This window comes from Phoxinus phoxinus (genome assembly GCF_949152265.1).
Source record: "Phoxinus phoxinus genome assembly, chromosome: 7".
Classification (NCBI taxonomy): domain Eukaryota; kingdom Metazoa; phylum Chordata; class Actinopteri; order Cypriniformes; family Leuciscidae; genus Phoxinus; species Phoxinus phoxinus.
The window spans coordinates 9536820-9557136 of NC_136882.1; the positions used below are offsets into that span (position 1 = coordinate 9536820).

Genomic DNA, 20317 nt, shown 5'->3' on the forward strand with positions numbered 1-20317 from the left:
AGTATTATTTATTTATTTTATTATTTTGTTTCAGAATGTTTGGAACTTTGCAGTTTGCACACGTTAAAGATAGACAGGGTTGTATGATGTTTGTGTTTACAAATAATATGCATCTTGTTGTTGCACTGGCTGGCAGACAAGTTGAAGCACAAGTTGTAGAGCATAATGTTCCTCAACAGCTTATATTTTGGGCACGTTGTTCATTGCACTTTAGCAATTTCTCAAATAAAGACACAATTGCCAAAGTAAGAATGTTTTTATTCCTGGCTTTTTTGGAGCAAAACAGTGATTCCACTGTTCCCACTTTATCTGTGTGTAATGTTGTAGTAGCTCAAAGTTTTTCCTTTATTACTGTGATTACTGGTAAAAATATCCAATGTGCTGAAATTTTAGAAGAGCGTCAATTCATGGAACAAATATAACTTGAAATATGGGGATAAAAGGTTTCTGCCCAATGCGACAATGAAGTACAAGCAGCACTGCATCTCCATCAATGAGAACCCTTACGAAAATTAACCATGGTTTTACTACAGTAAAACTGTAGTTAACTATGACTGTAGTAACCCGTGGTATTTTGGTGCGAACCATGGTTTTTAAAAACCATGGTTTTGATACCATGGTTTTACTACAGTAAAACCATGTATTTTACTACAGTAAAACCATAGTAACCATGACTGTAGTAACTGGTATTTTTAAAAACCATGGTTTTGATACCATGGTTTTACTACAGTAAAACCATGTATTTTACTACAGTAAAACCATAGTAACCATGACTGTAGTAACTGGTATTTTTAAAAACCATGGTTTTGATACCATGGTTTTACTACAGTAAAACCATGTATTTTACTACAGTAAAACCATGTATTTTACTACAGTAAAACCATGTATTTTACTACAGTAAAACCATAGTAACCATGACTGTAGTAACTGGTATTTTTAAAAACCATGGTTTTGATTCCATGGTTCTACTACAGTTATATTGTAGTAATACTAAATTATCTTGAATTACATTTAAGCCATTAAGTTACAACAAACATCTACAAAATAACAACAGAAAGAAGTTATCATTCTATGATACAGACTTTATTACAAAAATTACATAATCTGAAAATAAATATAAACTTGCATTTGTTCTCACATGTCACAAAACAATACAGTTATACAAAATTATTGGTGATAAAGTAGTGCTGTGCAATGGTTAAAACAATTTAGTTGCTAATTTACAAATAAAAAAAATAGCAATTTGTACCACTGTAATGACTTATAAACAAAAATGACATAGTGCAAATAAACATGACTTGGAGCACCTTTACAGTAATACACAGCATCTACCTCCTCTAAAATGTCTATAACCTGTGAACACGTGTCCAACACAAGCATGTTTGAAATTTATACTGTACATACATTAACACAATTACAACAATATTACTTAACAAGAACAATAAATACTATAAATTCAGAAGAAATGAGCAGTTCTTTCAAGAATGTTTTAAATGATATCCACTCACAAGAGATGAAGACATTGAGTCTCCTCATGATGAATACTCCACACTTTAAATTCTAGGTGAAAGTTCTTGTTGAAAAGCATGTGATGCAGCATCCATGCCGGTAGTTGTCAGTATGAAGTCTGTCATATGGCCAGTAGATTACAGTCCAGCTTTGGTTTGGTTCTGTCTCGACCTTCAGCCCAAATGGACGCAGGAGCTAAAATGAGAAGAATACACACCACATTAACACACAAGATGGAATACTCAACTGTTATTGGTCAGTTGCACTATCGAGTAGCCATGTAATAATGTCCAAGTGCAATAATGTCCATTCAGCCAGTGTTTTCATAAATAACCCATACATTATTAGGGCTCAAAAAGCCAAGCAGGACGAATGTACATTATATGATCAGCTGAGTGTATTCTCCTTTACTTATACTCTTGAAAGGTTAAACAAAACAAAAAGTACTAGTCTCATATATTTTACGAAAGAGAAAATGGGTTGGAATAAAGGACAAAAGAGATGTAGAGATTGGTTTGAGTAGAGACATCTGTAACCAACAAAGGCATAGAGCTCTAGACACCCAATACAATCTTAAATGCATAATAATAAAGAATTGAGAAATACCCAGACAGATAATCAAGAAAGGGTTTTTCTCACCCAAAGCTATTGTATTGTTTCAACCTGGAAAACAGTGCATGAGTCATGTGGACCTATTTTATGGTTATTTTTTATTCCTTTTACAGTTTAAAAAAAGATAGGCTCTGTTAAAATTCACTACATGGAAAGAACAGATCAGAACATTCTTCCAAAGTTCACGTTTTGTGTTCCACGGTAGGGCTGGGTATCGATTCAAATTTCAAGAATCGATTCGATTCCGATTCTCAAGATCTTGAATCGATTATCATTATTCGATTCGATCTGATATTTTTAAAATCAAAAGTTTTAACTGTTCATGAACAATCAAGTGTTTGTATTAAATAACATTCACAGACATACATTAATGTTGTAAAAATGTATTGTTCACTCAATGTGTTGATGTTAGATAAGGCATTAAGTAATGTTAATGAATGGTATCTCAATGTAGTGTTACCAACTAAACAGGAGATAAAACGTGTTTTATTTGACTTGACTGTCCTTTTATTTAATCCAAAACTGCGTTCATATTTAAAAGGCCTTTTAAACTAGATACAACCGCACACGATACCACTTTAGGGGCTGTTCACATATCGCGTTTTATGCGCGTGCAAATTCAGTGAGAAGCACTTCAATGCATCTCAACAGGTTATGTGACAAAAACCAGCGGCCTTTCCGTAACATGGAAAGCTCGGCCGAACAGCTGATCATCGCTGTACAGGACGGCTTTTTATTTCTCATCTCAATGAATATATCTAGTAGTAAAGCTAATGCAAGGGCTAGAAATCAATACATTTGTTGATGATACTTCCTCGTCATCATGGAGAGCGCAGTTTGCACCGCTTTCTCCTCTCCACAAGCGCGTGCTTTCCCGTTGCGTCTGCCGTTGCTATACAACCATGAACAGAGGCGCGCCTGGAAAACGAATTTGTACGCGCAAAAAACGCGCTATGTGAACGGCTCTTTCCTCCTTTCTGGTCAACAAGTGGATTCAGAGAAACCGCATTAGCAGCGCCGCCGGTCGCCGTGTCTCAGTGTGTTTATGGGGAAAATGTAGGCCTATTATTAAATCGATCCTCTGAGTTACGGATCGATCTTTAGAAATTAATATGAAAATCGATTCAGAATTGGTGAATCTATTTTTTCAACACAGCCCTATTCCACAGAGTCATAAAGGTCTGAAAAAACGTGCGAGTCGATGATGGCAGATATTAGGGATGTTAACCGATGACCGTTTGACCAATGGTTGACCGTATCAACGTTAACCGATCAAAGTTGTCGGTAGTCCAAAAAAAAAAAAAAAAAAAAAGTGATCTCTAAATTAGGCTATTATAGACAGTGGACTAAACGCTACACAGTGAGTTAGACCTGCCTTGGCCGGTGCGTCTTTTACACATTCTGAAGGTGCCTGTTTTATCCATTGGTTTTATCGTGTTGCAGTCTATTAGGCAACATTCCGCATAAGATGGGCTTAGATTTTGAAATACATTGCACATTTCAGTAGTAACAGATACGGTGATGATGATCATATTTCTTTATTATTGTTAGCACTACCTCAAACTAAAGCGGCGTCTCTTCGGAGCTGTCATTTTCTTAAATGAGCCGTGGCAATGTTTCAAATCGCGCAAGGTTCCAGGCGCGGCTCGAAATGGCTGTTATTTCAAATAGCGTAGCATATTTAAACTAATTGGTTAACCGGTTTCAACCGGATAATGAGGCTCGGTGGTCGGTCAAGAAATTTTTTAGTTTTCGTCATCCCTAGCAGATGTAAAATATTTTTTAGTAAGTTAATTATCCCTTTAATGTTTATCATATTTAATTTGGGGAGTTATACTGACATTTGTTAGACACAAATGCATTGGTTTGTAAATGTATTTACCACTAATACACTTAAATTGCCAATAGAACTCACTTTCTTCCAGTCGGTTGGTATAGATTGGACAGGTCTTTTTGGCAGACTGAAAAAAAAAAAAGTAAAAATGTATACAGTACATACCATATAAACATAATATGTGTATTATTGGTATTCACTATGATTTCACTATTTACCTGGAAAACAGCTGATGGTTTCCCACTCTCTCTTGTCTGTATTAAAGAAGATGATAATTATAAATAAAAATTTTGCCAGTCACAAGTTGTCGAAAGTCATTAAATGTAATGCTTAAAGGGATAGTTCACCCAAAAATGAAAACTCGGTCAGTAATTACTCACCCTCATGTTGTTCCAACCCCGTAAGACTTTCGTTCATCTTCGGAACACAAATTAAGATATTTTTGATGAAATCTAAGAGCTGTCTCACTCCTCCATAGTAATCTCATCTGCCGACCCAGAAAAAATTGTAAAGACATTGTTAAAATAGTCCAATGCCTACAGTGGCTCAACCTTAAGTTTATCAAGCGACGAGAATACTTTTTGTGTGCAAAAAAACAAACAAAAATAACGACTTTATTCATTTACTTTTGTGTGGACCTCTGAGTGAGTTCCCAAGAGCGCCACGACGCATGCGCGAGAACTGAGAAGATGATGCAGATGGGTCTCGAATCTCTCGATGTAGTGTTTAAAATGGTTCTAAAATGTGCATTTCCTGGATGTCCGAATCGTGAGAAACAAACGAAAAAACGTAAATGTGCCTTACCAATGCCGCAAAATTAATGGCTTACCTTTCACACTTTCCCATTAAATGATCGTGAGCGTCAACTTCTCAGTTCTCGTGCATGCGTCGTGGCGTATTTTTGGATTTCATCAAAAATATCTTAATTTGTGTTTCGAAGATGAACGAAAGTCTTACGGGTTTGGAACAACATGAGGGTGAGTAATTGACCCTTCGCTAAGCCACGCCCGAAAACCGTCACTGGCCAATCATGGCTTAGCAACTGTAACTAGGCGCGGGAGGCCTGGCAAGCTTTTGAGCGAGGGAAACATGCCGAAGTGTTGTGCGTATGGATTGTGCAAATCTGATACCCGGTCTCCTTAAAGTTTGGACGGTGGGGTGGATTTTTTTTTCCTTCCCGAAACCTAAAAGCCGAGGGGAGAAATGCTGCGCGTGGATCCAGCAGTGTGGGCGACCCCATTCACACATCAACAGGATTTACAAAAACACCTATTGCTTGGAAATAATGACGGTTCTTTGTTCATAATGCATATATTTGAACGTAAAATAAGACGATTAAAGGCAAGACGGAGGCTCACTGACATACTTTAAAATATATTTCAGTATCGACGGCCAACTACCCTTGAGTAACTTTACCCCAATCCGATCGCGGCTCTCCCGGTGTTAGTGTTATTCCACAAGATTTATGGATAAGCTGTTTGATTTATAATTATTCGATTATTTTCACATTTCACTTACCCTGCTGTGCATGAACATACCCAGCAGGCACAGGATATAGACTCCAACGTCAGTCAGACGTTGGATTTTGGTTGAAAATGAATGTTGGGTTGACGTCTAAATCCAATGTTTGTTTGACGTCAAGCTCCAACGTGGGACAGTTGTTGAATTTTGGTTGGAATAAACCAAACCAAAAGGTGAAATGCATGGCCGTACACTTATTACCAGCTTCACTTAAAACTAACCAGATTTACTATATTTAATTTCCGTTTTAATGAAATCTTTATTTTGTATTTTAAAGTTACCATGATGGTGGTTAGCGTTTGCTTTAGTTGTGCTCTTGATGAAAAACATCATCAAAGTAGTCCATGTGACATTAGTGGGTTAGTTAGAAGTTTTTGAAGCATCGAAAATACTTTTTGGTCCAAAAATAACACAAAATAAGACTTTATTCAGCATTGTATTCTCTCCCGGGTCTGTTGTCAATCCTTCACAGTTACGCTGATGGCGTAAGACGCTGATGACGTGTTATCTGGTGCGCCCGAGCTTCATTTATAGACTGAGGGAAACGCACGCTGTAAAAGTGTCTCATCCGCGACATGCATATTTACGCACCATTAAAAAAATGATATCCACGCAAACAATGTAGAATAGCTTGAATATAGCGTGCGTCTCCCTCAGACTGTAAACGAAGCTCGGGCGCACCAGATAACACGTCATCAGCGTCTTCCGTCAGCAGCGTCACTGCGGAGTCCTGAACGCAGATTGACAACACATGGACTACTTTGATGATGTCATTATTACCTTTATGGACATGGACAGTATACTGTATACAGCTTCAATGGAGGGACAGAAATCTCTCGGACTAAATCTAAAATATCTTAAACTGTGTTCCGAAGATGAACGGAGGTCTTACGGGCTTAGAACGACATGAGGGTGAGTCATTAATAACATTATTTTCATTTTTGGGTGAACTAACCCTTTAACAATACTGAACACAATTTTAGATTCAAATTCAATTTATATTGGTTATAGATCTGCCAGGTTCTCACACCAGCCAATCACAGGGCACTCCCTCTCCTGAATACTCACACCTGCACCTCATCATCACACTCATCACCTCCACTATAAATACACACACCTTTTACCCCAGCTCATTGTCTGCAAACAGTTGGTGGCGGTAATGCTCCAAATTGGTATGCCAATCGCCAATAAATATAAAGAAGCAACAGCTCATTGTGTGGTCTCGTTACCTTACCTCACCTCATCCAGCAATCTCCGAGCTCCTCGTTCCTTCTCCAGTGCATCGTCATTCCACCGTGTCTCCATTCCCACCTGTGTGTATCTGCCTTGTCACCCACCGGATCATCCATCAGTCCTCTCACCTGTAAGTGGAAACATTCCATTCACTGCCAGCATACAGTTCTCCAATTTATCATTGTGCATCTCACTTACCTGATTTATTCTATATTACTCACTGTTGTCAATAAACTTCCAGTTAACTTCTGCTTCCATAACACAAGTTCTGTGAATGTGAGATGCATTACACATGGAAGGTAATGGTGGCTATATAGATGTTTATCCATATTTTATTTGGTAAGTTAAACTAAAACTAGTTTGATGAAAGTAAAAAAATAAAAAAAGTATACAAATTTACTTCCCACAAATGCATTTGAATTAGAACTTTATCATGGGAGTATAGTTGGCTGGAAAAAGTTTTAAAAAACAAAACGATTGATTATGTACCATATATTCATTCATGTTATTTTAAGGTAATAGTTAGAATTTATATTTGAACCAACAGCCACAAGTTGAAAAGACAGTTTGAAGATGAAAAATGTGATCGAAAACTTACCTAACACTTTTTGAATTGTGGTCCAGTAAAGTTTGGTTTTAATTTTTTTATTTGGATGTATATTCCTACTGTATTTTTGTCTTGTCACGTTTTTAATGATTTCTGATTCATATTTGTCAGATACAAACCAATAAAATCAAAAGGGGATAAGGGCATACAGTACAAGATTTGGCAGTTGTATTAAGCATTGTTACCTTTTCCCATCTGCTTGCACCCCAGTAATATAAATTTGTTAAATATGTTAAAAGTAATAACATTTAATGCACTAAAGAGATAAGCAGGAAAATAGATTTAGAATTAAAATCGAAGCTTTACAAATAGATTTATAGAAAAGTCAGAAATTGTATCCAACATCGTTTCTTTACTCCTCATCCAGAATTTGGTAAGATCTGTAAACACACACACACACACACACACACACACACACACATCAGTATAAAGCAGGTCACAAAACAATACAATTTTTTTTGGTTAATGCGTTTACATCCTGCACAAAATTGTAGTAAGAGACCAACAACTAAAAGGTTGACCTTATTCCGATGTGCGTTATTGGTTTATTAAGTATAATTGGATGTTTTTAAAAGAAAACTGACAAAAAAGGCTGGACGATATGATATATATATATATATATTATATATATTTGATATGAGTGATCACCCGGATTTAGACCTAACTATATTGTCTTTATATAAAGCGTATATGTCTTGGAAAAATCTGACATTGAGATTTTGTTTTTCTTCTATACATATTTGCGATTTGAAATTATACCCACGTCTTCCATTGCTCGAAAAAACAGCTAGAACCAGCTCAAACTCGCATCATAGGAAGGCAAATATTCTATCGCCTTGCCCAAGATCACAAATTGCTGTCTTAACCTACCCTTTCCTGAACAGCTTGCTTGCATTGTTTAGTTTGTTTCTTGCTGCCACTCTTAGCTCTTTAATATTTGCAGATGGAAATTTCTTCAAAGTGTACTCTAAAAATTTTTTGTTAAAAACAATGAGAAATATTTAGTGACAATTAACACAACTGCACACAATATAATGAATAAAAAATAATGTGAGAAGTATCATACCAAAAATGGCATTGACGTGCTTCTTATCCAAACAAGGTTTCACACTCTCTGATGCACCTCCCTTTAATCCAGTTAAGGAGTGTGTTGACAGCTCCTCCTGTGTGAACATCACCCCAAGCAGATCACACACAAGTTTCGTAGGGCTCTGATGGTTGCATCGCATAAGCTGTATTTTGTTAACCGTAACGCCATCAGCAATGGTCACCTAAAACATAAAAAAATTATAATAGAACATCCAAAATGGCATAAAAAAAAACGGTAACACTTTACAATAAGGTTTTTATTAGTTAACATGAACTAAAAATGAATAATACTTCTACAGCATTTATTCATCTTCGTTAAGGTTAATTTCAAAATTTATAATTACATTTTATTTATCTAATACATTATTAAAATCAAGTTGTATTCGTTAACATTAGTTAATGCAAAGTAAACTAACTTAAACAAACAATGAACTGCTATATTATTTTTATCAAAGATTAAAAAATACTGTAACAAAGGTGTTGCTCATTGTTAATGTTAGTTAACTTAATACATTAACTAATGTTAACAAGTGAAAACTTATTGTAAAGTGTAAGCAAAAAACATATACCTTAAGCCACAGTTAAAGAGTATGAGACTGCTAAAAAAAAAGCAGGGTTAGCAGGTTTTATGAAGGTAAATTTAAAGACTTTTTAAGACCAAGTAAAGAAAATGTAAGGAATAAAGAAGGAAACGCCGCCAACCGACGCCAAAGAACTAGCACTGATTAAAGCCGACTGTGTTGTCTCCTGCGTCGGGAAAAGCTGCACTTGAACACACCGAGAGAACTACAGCCGACTGTCAGCTAGCATGTGTGTTCTGCGCCTGCGTGTAAATGAGACAACTGTATTTCTGCAGATATATTCATCTATATTTGTAATTCAAAAAGAGAAACCGATGCTGCAGATAAACAAACCGTAAACAAAGCAGTGCGTGCTTACTGTTTTGAATATCAATCCTGCTAAACACTTTCTTTATTTCACTCCGCTCATGTTAATATAAAAATATTCGCCAAGGAGCACTGGGGTAAGAAAAAAGCAGAGTGCTGGTTCTTTGTAGCTCAGGCCATGTCCACACGAAGCCAAAACTTTCCCTATCCAATCTTTTTTCCCCCTTGGTCTAAAACCCCCCCCCAGGGGTGTCGTTTTCAGATTTATCCACTCTGGGACCAGGCTTGACGAAACGCGATATGATACAACGTGTTTTTACAGCTAAATGTCTCTTTTTTTTTTTTTTATCGAGTACCTGCCCATGTTTTTAGTTAATGAAAGATTAGATTTGTCCAAATATTTTAATCCTTATGACAAAATGGTAAGAAATGTACCAGTATGTATGTTTTACAATTTTATTTTATCAACCAATTGTGCTTTAAAACAACAACTAAACTTACATCATCCTCAAGGGGGTCCACTTGGTTGTCTTGCGGTGAGTGTGGATGTGCAAGTATGGCTGGTCTTTGATGCTTTGCAGGGGTGCTTCTTTCTTCTAAGCCCTCCTTCAGCACACATACCATGCTCTTCAACTCTGAAACAGTGATTCACAAATTGTTACATGACATATAGCCTATAACACGCTCTTACATGGTTACTTTTTAGCATTGTTGGGAGCAGTACAAGATATGCGGTTTCATCAACCAGATGCATTTTACACCTGATCTTTTCATGATTGGATGGCTAAAACGCATGAAGTGGCCAGATGTAAACAGCCCCTATAAATCTCTATCAATTATACCATTGCACTATCTTTACATATACTACAAAGAACGCCTGAAAGGTTGTTTACCATTTATGGTGTCCAAGTGAAGAACTACTCTTCTGTTGTCTTCTTCCAGCTGCTTTATTTTTTCTTTCAAGGCACAGCAATTTGTGCATTCCTGTACAGGGATACTGTCCTAAACGCATATAATATTGGTTGTACAAACTGTTGCAATGTACCCTACCCATTTACAATAACTATAACCATGCACTAAATCATGATGCATTCACTTACAATTAACTGCTCCTTGCGCTTTTCCAGCAGTTTTGATAAGAGACTCGAACTCTTTTTAGGCTTAAAAGTGTAGAAGAGCACAGTACATACATTTTTACAGTACATTTTTTTGGGAGAGTTAATACAATATCACAGGTTAAATTATATAAATGTAATTGAATACTACATACCTTTTTCTTAACTATTTCCTTCTCTGGCTCTTCATCATCATCAGAAGAGATGCAAAGAGGTTTTCTCTTTCTTTTTCCACGACCACAGTCCTCTTCACTTTCATAGCCCTTTATAAGGTCATCTCTTAATTTGATCAGACTGTGCTTATCAACTGTTTGGAAAATAAATGTTGTGCAAAATTACATTTAAACCTCTACTAAAAGCGATTTCTAAAAGCAGGGTCTGTGTGGGCTTGATAAAACTGTTAGAATTGATACAACTCTTTGCAGTGACAGTTTGTTTTCTTATTACAACTTGAAGACTTTTTATTAGCAATTTTTTATATTTTCGTTACAGTAGTTATTTTTGGTCTCAAACAGTTTGTTTGATTGCGTATAGACACGCACAAAACTTTTTATTTGAATTTGTCCACTTAAAAGCTTATATATAATATATATATATATATTTATATTTATCGTCCCTGTGTGATGTCACTTGTTTAGTTTAGGTCCATTTTTGACGCCTCAGGGGCGAAAGTTTTATTTTTATTTTACAAAAGCAACAGTTTTGTAAGCAGATAAAACAAAACATACCTAACGTACAGTAAGAAATAATGTAGCCTACTAACGGTAACGTTACCCTTACATGACCAAACATTTGAATGTGAAAAGAGTGAATAACGTCCAACGACTTATAGTTTGGAACAGTGACCGTGAGGACAATAAAAATTTACAGAATTTTCACTGAGGTCCAAAATCTTACCTGACATTTTAAGAATTTTCGCTGGGTAGAGCTGAGACTGACCCTTTTTGGTAGGCCATCTCACCGTTATCACGGTATCTTTTTTCCACTGTTGTGGGTTCAATTTGTCCGTAGATACTCCGCAACCACTCAGGTTTACCCACTTGAGGTCCCCTACAGCAAACGACCCTTCTTCAAAAAATGAAAAAAGGCAGTGGAAATTTGGCACGTCCATTTTCACACAAATTAATCTGCTAAGCGAGCTGGCTGGAACTGTCTGGAACCACAATTTAAACGTAACCGTACGTTGTGTTTTACGCACGCGACGTCACGCGAGGACGCATACACGCCAGTACGTAGAATAGCAGCTACATGCATTTCGCGCCCTTTTCGTTTTGAATTGTGTGAGGGCAGCGTACTGGCTGCTAGCTCTTGTCTACTATAAAAAATGTGTAATACAAAACGTCTATTTACGGGTGACCTTACTCATTTACTTTTCATAAAAAAAATCGGAACATTCCCGTGGAACAAGGTCTTGTCGACTTATCAGTAACGTTAAGCTAACATAATCCAACCAATACGGGGGTGGACGACATGAAGGTGAGTATGTTAAATGACGACAGTCTATTTTTTTCGTTTAGCAGCGAAACGTCTGTGCCTAATATTTCTTTACTATTTGTTTTAGAAAATGTAAAGCAGTTGTTCAATTAAATTGACCTGATAATGGCGCAGCGAGGCCCATACAAGAAGTATCTTTTGGACGTGGAGGCCGAGATGCCTGCAACTACCAAAAGGCGCAGGTTGCAGGTAAGTTAAATATTTAATGTAGAAAAGCATTATATCCAGGGAAATCATGAGTTAAAATACAATGTGTATTGTTTATTAATCAATACATTAATCAGAATTTCATGTGCTATATTTTTGAGTCAGCAAAAAACAAAACAAAAACAAAAATTTATTTTAATGTTACTGTAAACAATTTATCTGTTTGTTTATTTTTGTGAAACCATTTCAATATGAAAATAATTTTCACAATCCAATCGAACATCCAAGTTCTGTAATCTGTATGTAATGAGTGGAGCTTGAAAACTTTTCTCCCAAAGTCTCCCAAACCCTCTCCATATACATAATTAAGCTCCACCCATTATGTCCAGAGAGAGAGGTAGCTGGACATCATTAAGCACCACATGAAGTCAGTCGCAAATTCCATTTCATGCTAACTTAAGCTTATCCGTGCATACGTATCAGTTGTCTTGTTTTACAAGGTTACGGTGGGCAAACACTTATTTATACCATTTATATCTTAAAACATTTAGGCAAACGATGCCCAAACAATACATGGCGGCATAGATTCTGAAATGGAATCTCAGGTTTGTGTGATTTTTAATTTATGTAAAAAGTTACTAAACTAAAAAAAGTCTTTGACATAAACACCTGTTAATCGTTAGTTATAATGTACATTTTAAAGAGTCAAGTATGTGATCATGGCAAGATAGAGAAATACTTCTGTTATTCAATCTTTTTTAGGAACCAGCCAATTCAGAAGATTTTGAGGTATTTACAGAAAGTGAACGTGAGGTCAGTATTACATGTTATTTCATTTTGTGTCACAGGGTGTTTTTGTCTAAAATAAAAGGTTCTTAAATCTCAGCCATATAATAACATTTGTAATGTGATGTTTAGCAGTACACCGATTCAGCAGAGATTGAAGATGTGGATGAATATCCAGAAGCTGAACCAGAGGTAAGCTAAAATAGTTATATATTACACTTTGGTGTATGATTATAATGTTTGATTAGGATTCAAGCTAATCTCTGCAGGAAATATAGCAACAATGGTTCAAACAATTGGTATTGCTATCTAGGGCTGGGCGATATGACGATATTATCGTATATCGACGATGTCTCCCAAGTATCAATGTCGATTATAACATTCGTTTCTAGACGATAATCGTCGATATAAAAAAAAAAATACATATAACTATAGGGCTATGTGAAATATAGGCTATTTATTCACATGCAATAATATGAATGAAATATTTTTGTATAGGCTAGTTAGGATTAGAAATAGAAAATCGATTCTTCTTGATAGAATTCTTTAAGCTCAAGACGAATGAACACTTCTGCATGCGCGACGTTTTCTGAGCTGCGCACTCAAACAAAGAGCCGCCTCTCACATCGCCTCACATGCACAGACAGATACACAGAATTATATCTCACAATTATCCTTAGTTAATTTATAGAATCAAACATGAATAAACATCAGAAAAATTGTTGTTTCAACCACAGAAAGACGTCAGTAGCCTACACACCTTTTTTTCAAGTTCAAAGATCCCCGTAAACCCAGTCGATTTTGTCTTCGGTTGAGAAAGAAAAATAGCCTACTCGCTGCCACCATTAGGCTAATGATGATCAAAAAACAAAGGAAAAAGAAAATAACTCACTGAACTTTTGTAACTTTAACATTGTATATGCCTGTTTTTTGGCAACATGAGTCTGTGTAGCCGCGACCTTGAGAGATGCGTTCCTAGTCATACATCCTTTATCCTTACTTTCGTAATTTTGTTAAACATTTTTTTTTCTGGATTTCTTGATCTTTAAATTATTTTTATTTTATTCATTTGCTATTCGTTTTTATACAATTTTGTTCTGCAGACGAATAAAATAAACTAGCCTGTTAATTCAGAAAAGCAGAGATATAGCCTACAAACATGACCATTGTAATTTAAATTTAAATTACGTTACATTGTAAACGGATGAAGAAGTTTCGTTGATTTGAATATATCATGCACGCGTTCGGAGTTTACAATGTGGCAGCTCCGTTACAGGCTATATTGGAAGCGTTATACTTTGCTTTAAAAAAAAAAAGAAAAGGGAAAAAAAATATCCTAATATAACTTTTAATGACTTCGGTCTCTAAATAAATAAAGCTATCATTTTTATTTCGTATACGGCTTAAGGTGACCTTAACTAAAATAAACCAGAAAGGAGGAGAAAAAAAAAAAAAAAGTTTTTGCTCATGCAGAACGAAAAAATTCGCTTTTAATTCCTAATATGTAGCGCTGTTTTTAAACTATACTATATTTATTATTTGTCTAAAATTAGGAATTAAAAGCGAATTTTTTTTCGTTCTGCATGAGCAAAAACACTTTTTTTTTTTACTGACTGTCTTTATCGCCTGTCTTTATTGACAGGCGATAGGTAGGCGTACCGCCAAAAAAAAGAAAGAGAAACATCGGACCTTATGAAAAACAAATAGGCAAGACACCTTACTATAACATCAACATGCATTCACCATTACAATCACCAAATTGTCTTCTGTTCAGTTATATTTAACATTTCTCCTCGCGAAACGAATCCGTTTCAAACACACGATAGAACAGTGTGGAAATTATTAGCAACACTAACATAACAGCAAAGCTAATGTTTTATGCTCGTTTAAGCTCAAACTAACCAAAGTAAAACCTTTAATGTTTCAATCATTCAATTAAACTAATTAAACCGCAGGCTATCATTAGATAAAATGCAGCCAAACTCAACATGACTTTTTAACGGTGTATGTCGGTAGCGTTGTCTCCGGCGGGGCGTTATGGGCGCGGGGCTTGGGTAGACGATATTATCGGATATTGCGATATTTAAGGCGATTATCGATAAAATGTTTTTTTACATATCGCCCAGCCCTATTGCTATCTGACCAATGACATGCAGTACTTTAGAAAGTCTGACTGATCAAACTTTTGCTTTTGCAATTCCATTTGGTCATACTTGTGGTACAGACAGTGCACACTTCACTTTTATTTTTCTCACTTTATTGATTTATTGACTTCAGTGTTATGTTTTACAGGAAAGAAGAAATTATTTTGACCATGAGAGGACTAACAGTTCAGATGAGGAATCTGAGGTGTGTAGAATTAAGTGTACCCAGAAATTAAATATATTTATTATTCAACCTCATTAATAATTATTTAGTTAGTTATTCAGATTAATGCTTCCTTCTGTCATATGATTGAAGCCACGGTGACATTAAGCTGTCAAGTACCATGAGTCCCAAAAATGAACCATAATGGTTTTCCATTTGACATTATCATTTTCTGATGTTGGCCAGCAACAAAAATTGTTTAGTTTACGTTACTTTTGACAAACTGAAAAAAAGAATCTCATTTTATGTTTTTTGCAATGTTATCTTTTGGGCTTAAGCGTACTATATGCTACATATTAATAACAAAGCCGTTATGTTAAATGAAAAAAGGTTTATTACAGTTTGTTTTTACACACTGTTCAAAATAACAAGTTATGGGAATTGGGGTAGAATAAAATGTTAAACCACAGTTTCACACATTTTCATTTACAAAGAAACATTAAAATAATGAGGAAAAAACCCTGATGTGTGATGCTAGAATATGTTAATTGAAATCAGCAGCTTGGAGGTTCTTTAAAATATTTAAATTTATCTTTTGGTCTGTGGAAGTAAAAAGCATATGGGTTTGGAATGAAATCAGAGTGAAAAGATATTGATAATAGAATATTTTTGTCAAAATAATAAAACACGCCAAAAAATTTAGACTTTAACGGCCGTTTCACGCCACAACCGCGATCGGCGTGTGAGCAGCATATCTTTTTGCGTGCATTTTCCGGCGTGCATGTTAACCAATGAGTGCATTCACACTGGGAGCAGGAGCGTCGGTTGTATGTCTCAATGAGTATGTCAGAAGAAAATGAAGAATCAAAAATATTTCTAAAAAAGATGTTCCCATTAAAACCGTGTGTCAGCTTCTAAAAATAAATGTATTGTCTTTGTAAAGTAATGCTGGCTTATATATAGCTTTGGTATTGCTGCTGTGACGCTGCACAAACGCTTCCAGTGTGAATACTCTTGCGCATCTGCAGCGACGGAGTTACGCTGATGCGCCGCTCACGCTTGCGTTGTGAAATGGCCATGAGAGTAAATGCAATTCAGGGCTCGCAAAATCGCCCGCCCGACGTCCCGGGGCTATTGTGTTTTCCAGTCGGGCAACCAAAATGCATAACCGGCCTGCCCGACGGGCTATCTGAAATAGCGTTCGCTTCAGTCTTGTTATAATCAGATTCAGCGCGTTCTTCGTCTTCAAGCCGCAGTGGCGCCGAACAGAGCGCACGTCAGAAACAGAGGACAGGGTGTGTGTGTGTGTGTGTGTATATCTGAGCCTCATTGGTCTGTCACTGCTCGTCAATGTCATAATATTAGAGATTACCAATCAAATCAAAGTAGGCGGGATTTATATTCACAGAAGCGGCTGAGCGCGAATTTGAGCAGAGTGACTCGACGCTTCAGTTTACGGTCAAGTGCGATAATGCAAGTAGCTAAACTAAATATGTCACATTTGACTTTTTTTTTTTAGGTCATAAATGTTAAACAAATGACAAATTATCAGGCAAACGAATTTACTTGTCTAATTTCGCCATTTTGAACGGAAAATAGGCCTTAACGTGACTCGTGGAATGTAATTCGTTTACTGTCATTGTGAGGGGACGAGAAACAAAGCCGTTTTCATCTTGTTAGGCACAATATTAATAACGAATGTGTACATGTTGAGAATTAATATAGTACAATTTGTAGCCTTCAGTAAATTAAAAAAGTTCAGCTTTAGGAGGGGAAGAGACAGGGCAAGATGAGGAGACTGAGAGAAAAAGAAAGAGTGATGGATAAGAAGTGAGAGCAGGTATTGACAAATCTACTGCCCGCTGACATGGTTTTAAAGCTATTTCTTATCCTTTTTGTGGCCTTCAAACGTCTTGAAATGCACATATCAGAGAAATAAAAAATGTTGAACCCCCTAACAACCTTATATTTAGGACCTATTTGATTATTAAGCCCTGTCTACGGCCCTGTATTAAGAACAATAATGAATGTGTACATATTGTGAATAAATGTAATAAACTTAGTTAGGCTACCTAGCTTTCCTAGTAGCTTTCAGTAAATGAACGTGTTTGAGAAAATGATTCATAAATCAACCTATCAGCTGACCCCAAGTTTACTTTCGTCATTGACAGACAAAAACGAAAAGCCTATCAGTCAAAGCTCAGCTTTAGGATGGGAAGAGCAAGAGAAAAAGAGTGATGCTGATGAGGAGATAAAAATAATCCGCTGTGTGACATGGTTTTAAAGCTATTGTTGTCCAATTTTTTTGGCATTCAAAACATCTTAAAATGCACATATGTAGATCAGAAAAATCTAAATTTTCTCTGGCCCCCGAGAAAATTATTGCAGATTGGCCCCCGAACACCCCTAACTAGTCTACCTCACATTTGGGACCTCAGTGATGATAACACCCTGCCCATCTGCAAGTTAATGAAACTAGTTAATTGTGAGCGTTAGACCCTAACCCAAAGTGTTACCTTTTTTATTTATTTTTTATCATACCCTCATTGGGGGCTGAGCCACAGACAGATTCATGTTCCATACTGGTCACACACATTTCAGTTCAGAGAACCAGATGTATATTTGTATTGATGATTCTAATTTGATTATTTTATATCCAATTGTTGATATTTGTGTTTTGAAAAAGTTTTTGATTCATGTTTTGACCCCTAACCAATTTTCTACATAAAAAATTGTCTTTTTATGTGGGCTAGTAAAATTAACTTCGGGCTACCAAAATCTGAAGAGTGCCTGCCCGAAGGGCTACCAGCGATTTAGAAATTTTGCGAGCCCTGCAATTCTGTTGCAGTTAAAAATAAAAAATGCAATGTTTTTTTTTTTTTCTATTGTAGGACCTGGATGACCCACAAAATGCTGAGATGAGCAGTGATGTAAATCCTCAGATTGCACCTAAGGTTTGTTTGAATTTGAAATTAGTAAAGTATTTATTTTGTAGTCGTTAGCTAGTATGTGTTGGATCAGAGGTCCCTGGCTAATTTTTTTTAGCATTGATATCGCGAAGTGTGCACAGTAGTCACATTGCAGGATGTGTGATTTCAAGTATAGTAATCGTAGTTGATCGGCTCTTGTTCGGAACGCATGTGATCACAGATTAATCGAAAAGTTTAACCATCATTGAGTGAACGTTTATCTATTGCATCAATTGCATGTGTTTTTTAAGTCCTGTCAGTTTAAACAAGCGCAAGACAACTGGATTTTGTGCGCACGACACTACACAGACCCTCGCAGCATGTGAAAACCAATTTCAGGTTTCTTTCTCCCAAAAAAAATCAGCATCATATATCGGACATGACTGCTCTGATTTCTAAATATCGGCAGCGGCCAGAGAAAAACCCCTATCATAGATATGGCTGTATATCAGCACGGCTGTGATTCGGACGTAGGTAATCACATCGTGCTGATATACAGCCATATCGCACGGCTACGATATTGCATTAAACAACCGTGCGAGGGCTTATTTGAAACCTAAAGAAACCGCACATGCAGAGACTGAGTTTGCTCGGAGCAGCATTTACTGTAAACGGAGCTGAGGTACTTTTAACATGTAATCTGCACGCATATAAATAGCCGTGCTTCTCTGTTAAAAAATATATTTCTTTAAGTAAATCGCAGCCTTTGTGTTTGCACAATAGCACTATGCTATATTATGATTTTAAATAAATTGCGTAGCTTTAGAAAATGGTGTAATAATGTGCCTCACGGTTTCTCGTCTGTGAAATGAGTCCGGTATTTTGCCTTGCAATCGATTTTTTTTTTTTTTTTTTTTTTTAAGCGTACGCGACAGTTCTATACGCATCGTGGATTCATGCAATCGCCACCAATCTCAGTCATGACATGAAATTCCTCAAAAACAAACTACATGTGATTGTTTAAATTTAATGTTATTATACCATATTTTATCCTATTATGGTTTACAGTCATAGTGCCACCATCTGCTGCAGGAAATGTGGCGTATTCAAATGACTTTTACATAGTCCTCTTATATTTACGTGTACAGTTGTCATCGGTGCTCACAGGTTACAGTTTGTCTTGCTTCAGAAAAATATTAACTAAAATTTAAACTGGGGAAGTTTCTAAAATTTGGTTGATTTGACATGGAATGACCCTATTGCGATTTAAGTTATTTTTGTGAGGTTGTTCCATCCAAAATCATGAACGTTTGCACACATGGCTTAAAACAATTTAATTATGATAATGCTTTATTTTTTTTATTTTTTTAGGATCCCTTGCACTTGGATGATGGAGATGAACCTATATATCCAGGAAGTGATGTCACAAAGGCAGAGACCATTTTAATGATTCTCACATTTGTCCTGCGTCATAAAATAAGTGGAGAGGGTCTGAAAGATTTCCTGTCACTACTGCACATCTTGTTTCCAAGTATTCTGCCAGCCACAAAATACCTATTTGATAAGTACTTTCTATCCATTACGAATCAATTTGAAATTCACTTTTACTGTGAGTCGTGCAAAGGATACATCTGTAAGGAAGTAACAGTACTCACCAAATGTCCTCATTGTGATCTTCCTTTTGACATTGCCTCTAACCTTAAAAGTGGATCATTCATGATCTATTTGCCGTTGTCTTCCTCATTGAAAGATGTCCTTGAAAGTCTGAAAAAGAACTCCCAACAGCTAATAAACAAAGCTGAATGGGAATGGGATGACACAATCCGCGACATTTTTGATGGTGATGTCATGAGAGAACACATTCAGAACAAAACAATTGGCCAGTGGGATTTGACTTTACTGTGGAATTGTGATGGAGTTCCCGTATTTGAATCATCTCAGTGTTCCCTCTGGCCAATACAAGTAACAATCAATGAGCTGCCACCAGCCATAAGAAAAGAACATATCCTGCTGTCATCATTATGGTTTGGCAAGTCAAAGCCAGTCATTGAGACCTTTTTAAAGCCATTTGTTGAAGAGATGGAAGTTTTAAAAGAGACTGGACTACAATGGATTGATGGTGATGAGATTCGCACTAGTAGAGTTTTTGCTGTTGTAAGTGCTTGTGATGCTGTTGCACGACCAATTCTAAAAGACAGCACACAGTTTAATGGCAAGTATGGATGTGACTGGTGTCTTCACCCCGGTGAGCGTGTAGAAAAGGGGAA

At 36.3% G+C, this 20317-nt stretch overlaps 1 protein-coding gene across 8 annotated transcripts; it reads right to left on the bottom strand.

Annotated features, from left to right (window-relative positions):
- Positions 1-1063: 1063 nt before the first annotated feature.
- On the bottom strand, positions 1064-19806 carry LOC307001931 (BEN domain-containing protein 6-like). 8 transcript variants are annotated; one of them, XM_079619019.1, is made up of 12 exons: positions 19706-19806; positions 11305-11475; positions 10563-10714; positions 10393-10452; positions 10186-10294; positions 9794-9927; positions 8383-8587; positions 8187-8283; positions 6711-6977; positions 4174-4209; positions 4037-4082; positions 1064-1704 (listed from the first exon to the last, which is right to left on the bottom strand). In XM_079619019.1, exons 1-9 carry the CDS (start codon positions 19716-19718, stop codon positions 6923-6925), a joined length of 996 nt encoding a protein of 331 aa, XP_079475145.1. In that variant the 5' UTR covers positions 19719-19806; the 3' UTR covers positions 1064-1704; positions 4037-4082; positions 4174-4209; positions 6711-6922. The 8 variants fall into 8 exon arrangements, with proteins under 8 accessions (XP_079475145.1, XP_079475146.1, XP_079475144.1 ...); XM_079619020.1 differs by lacking the exon at positions 19706-19806 and adding an exon at positions 13595-13705; XM_079619018.1 differs by lacking the exon at positions 19706-19806 and having other exon boundaries at positions 11305-11595.
- Between the last annotated feature and the right edge of the window lie 511 nt (positions 19807-20317).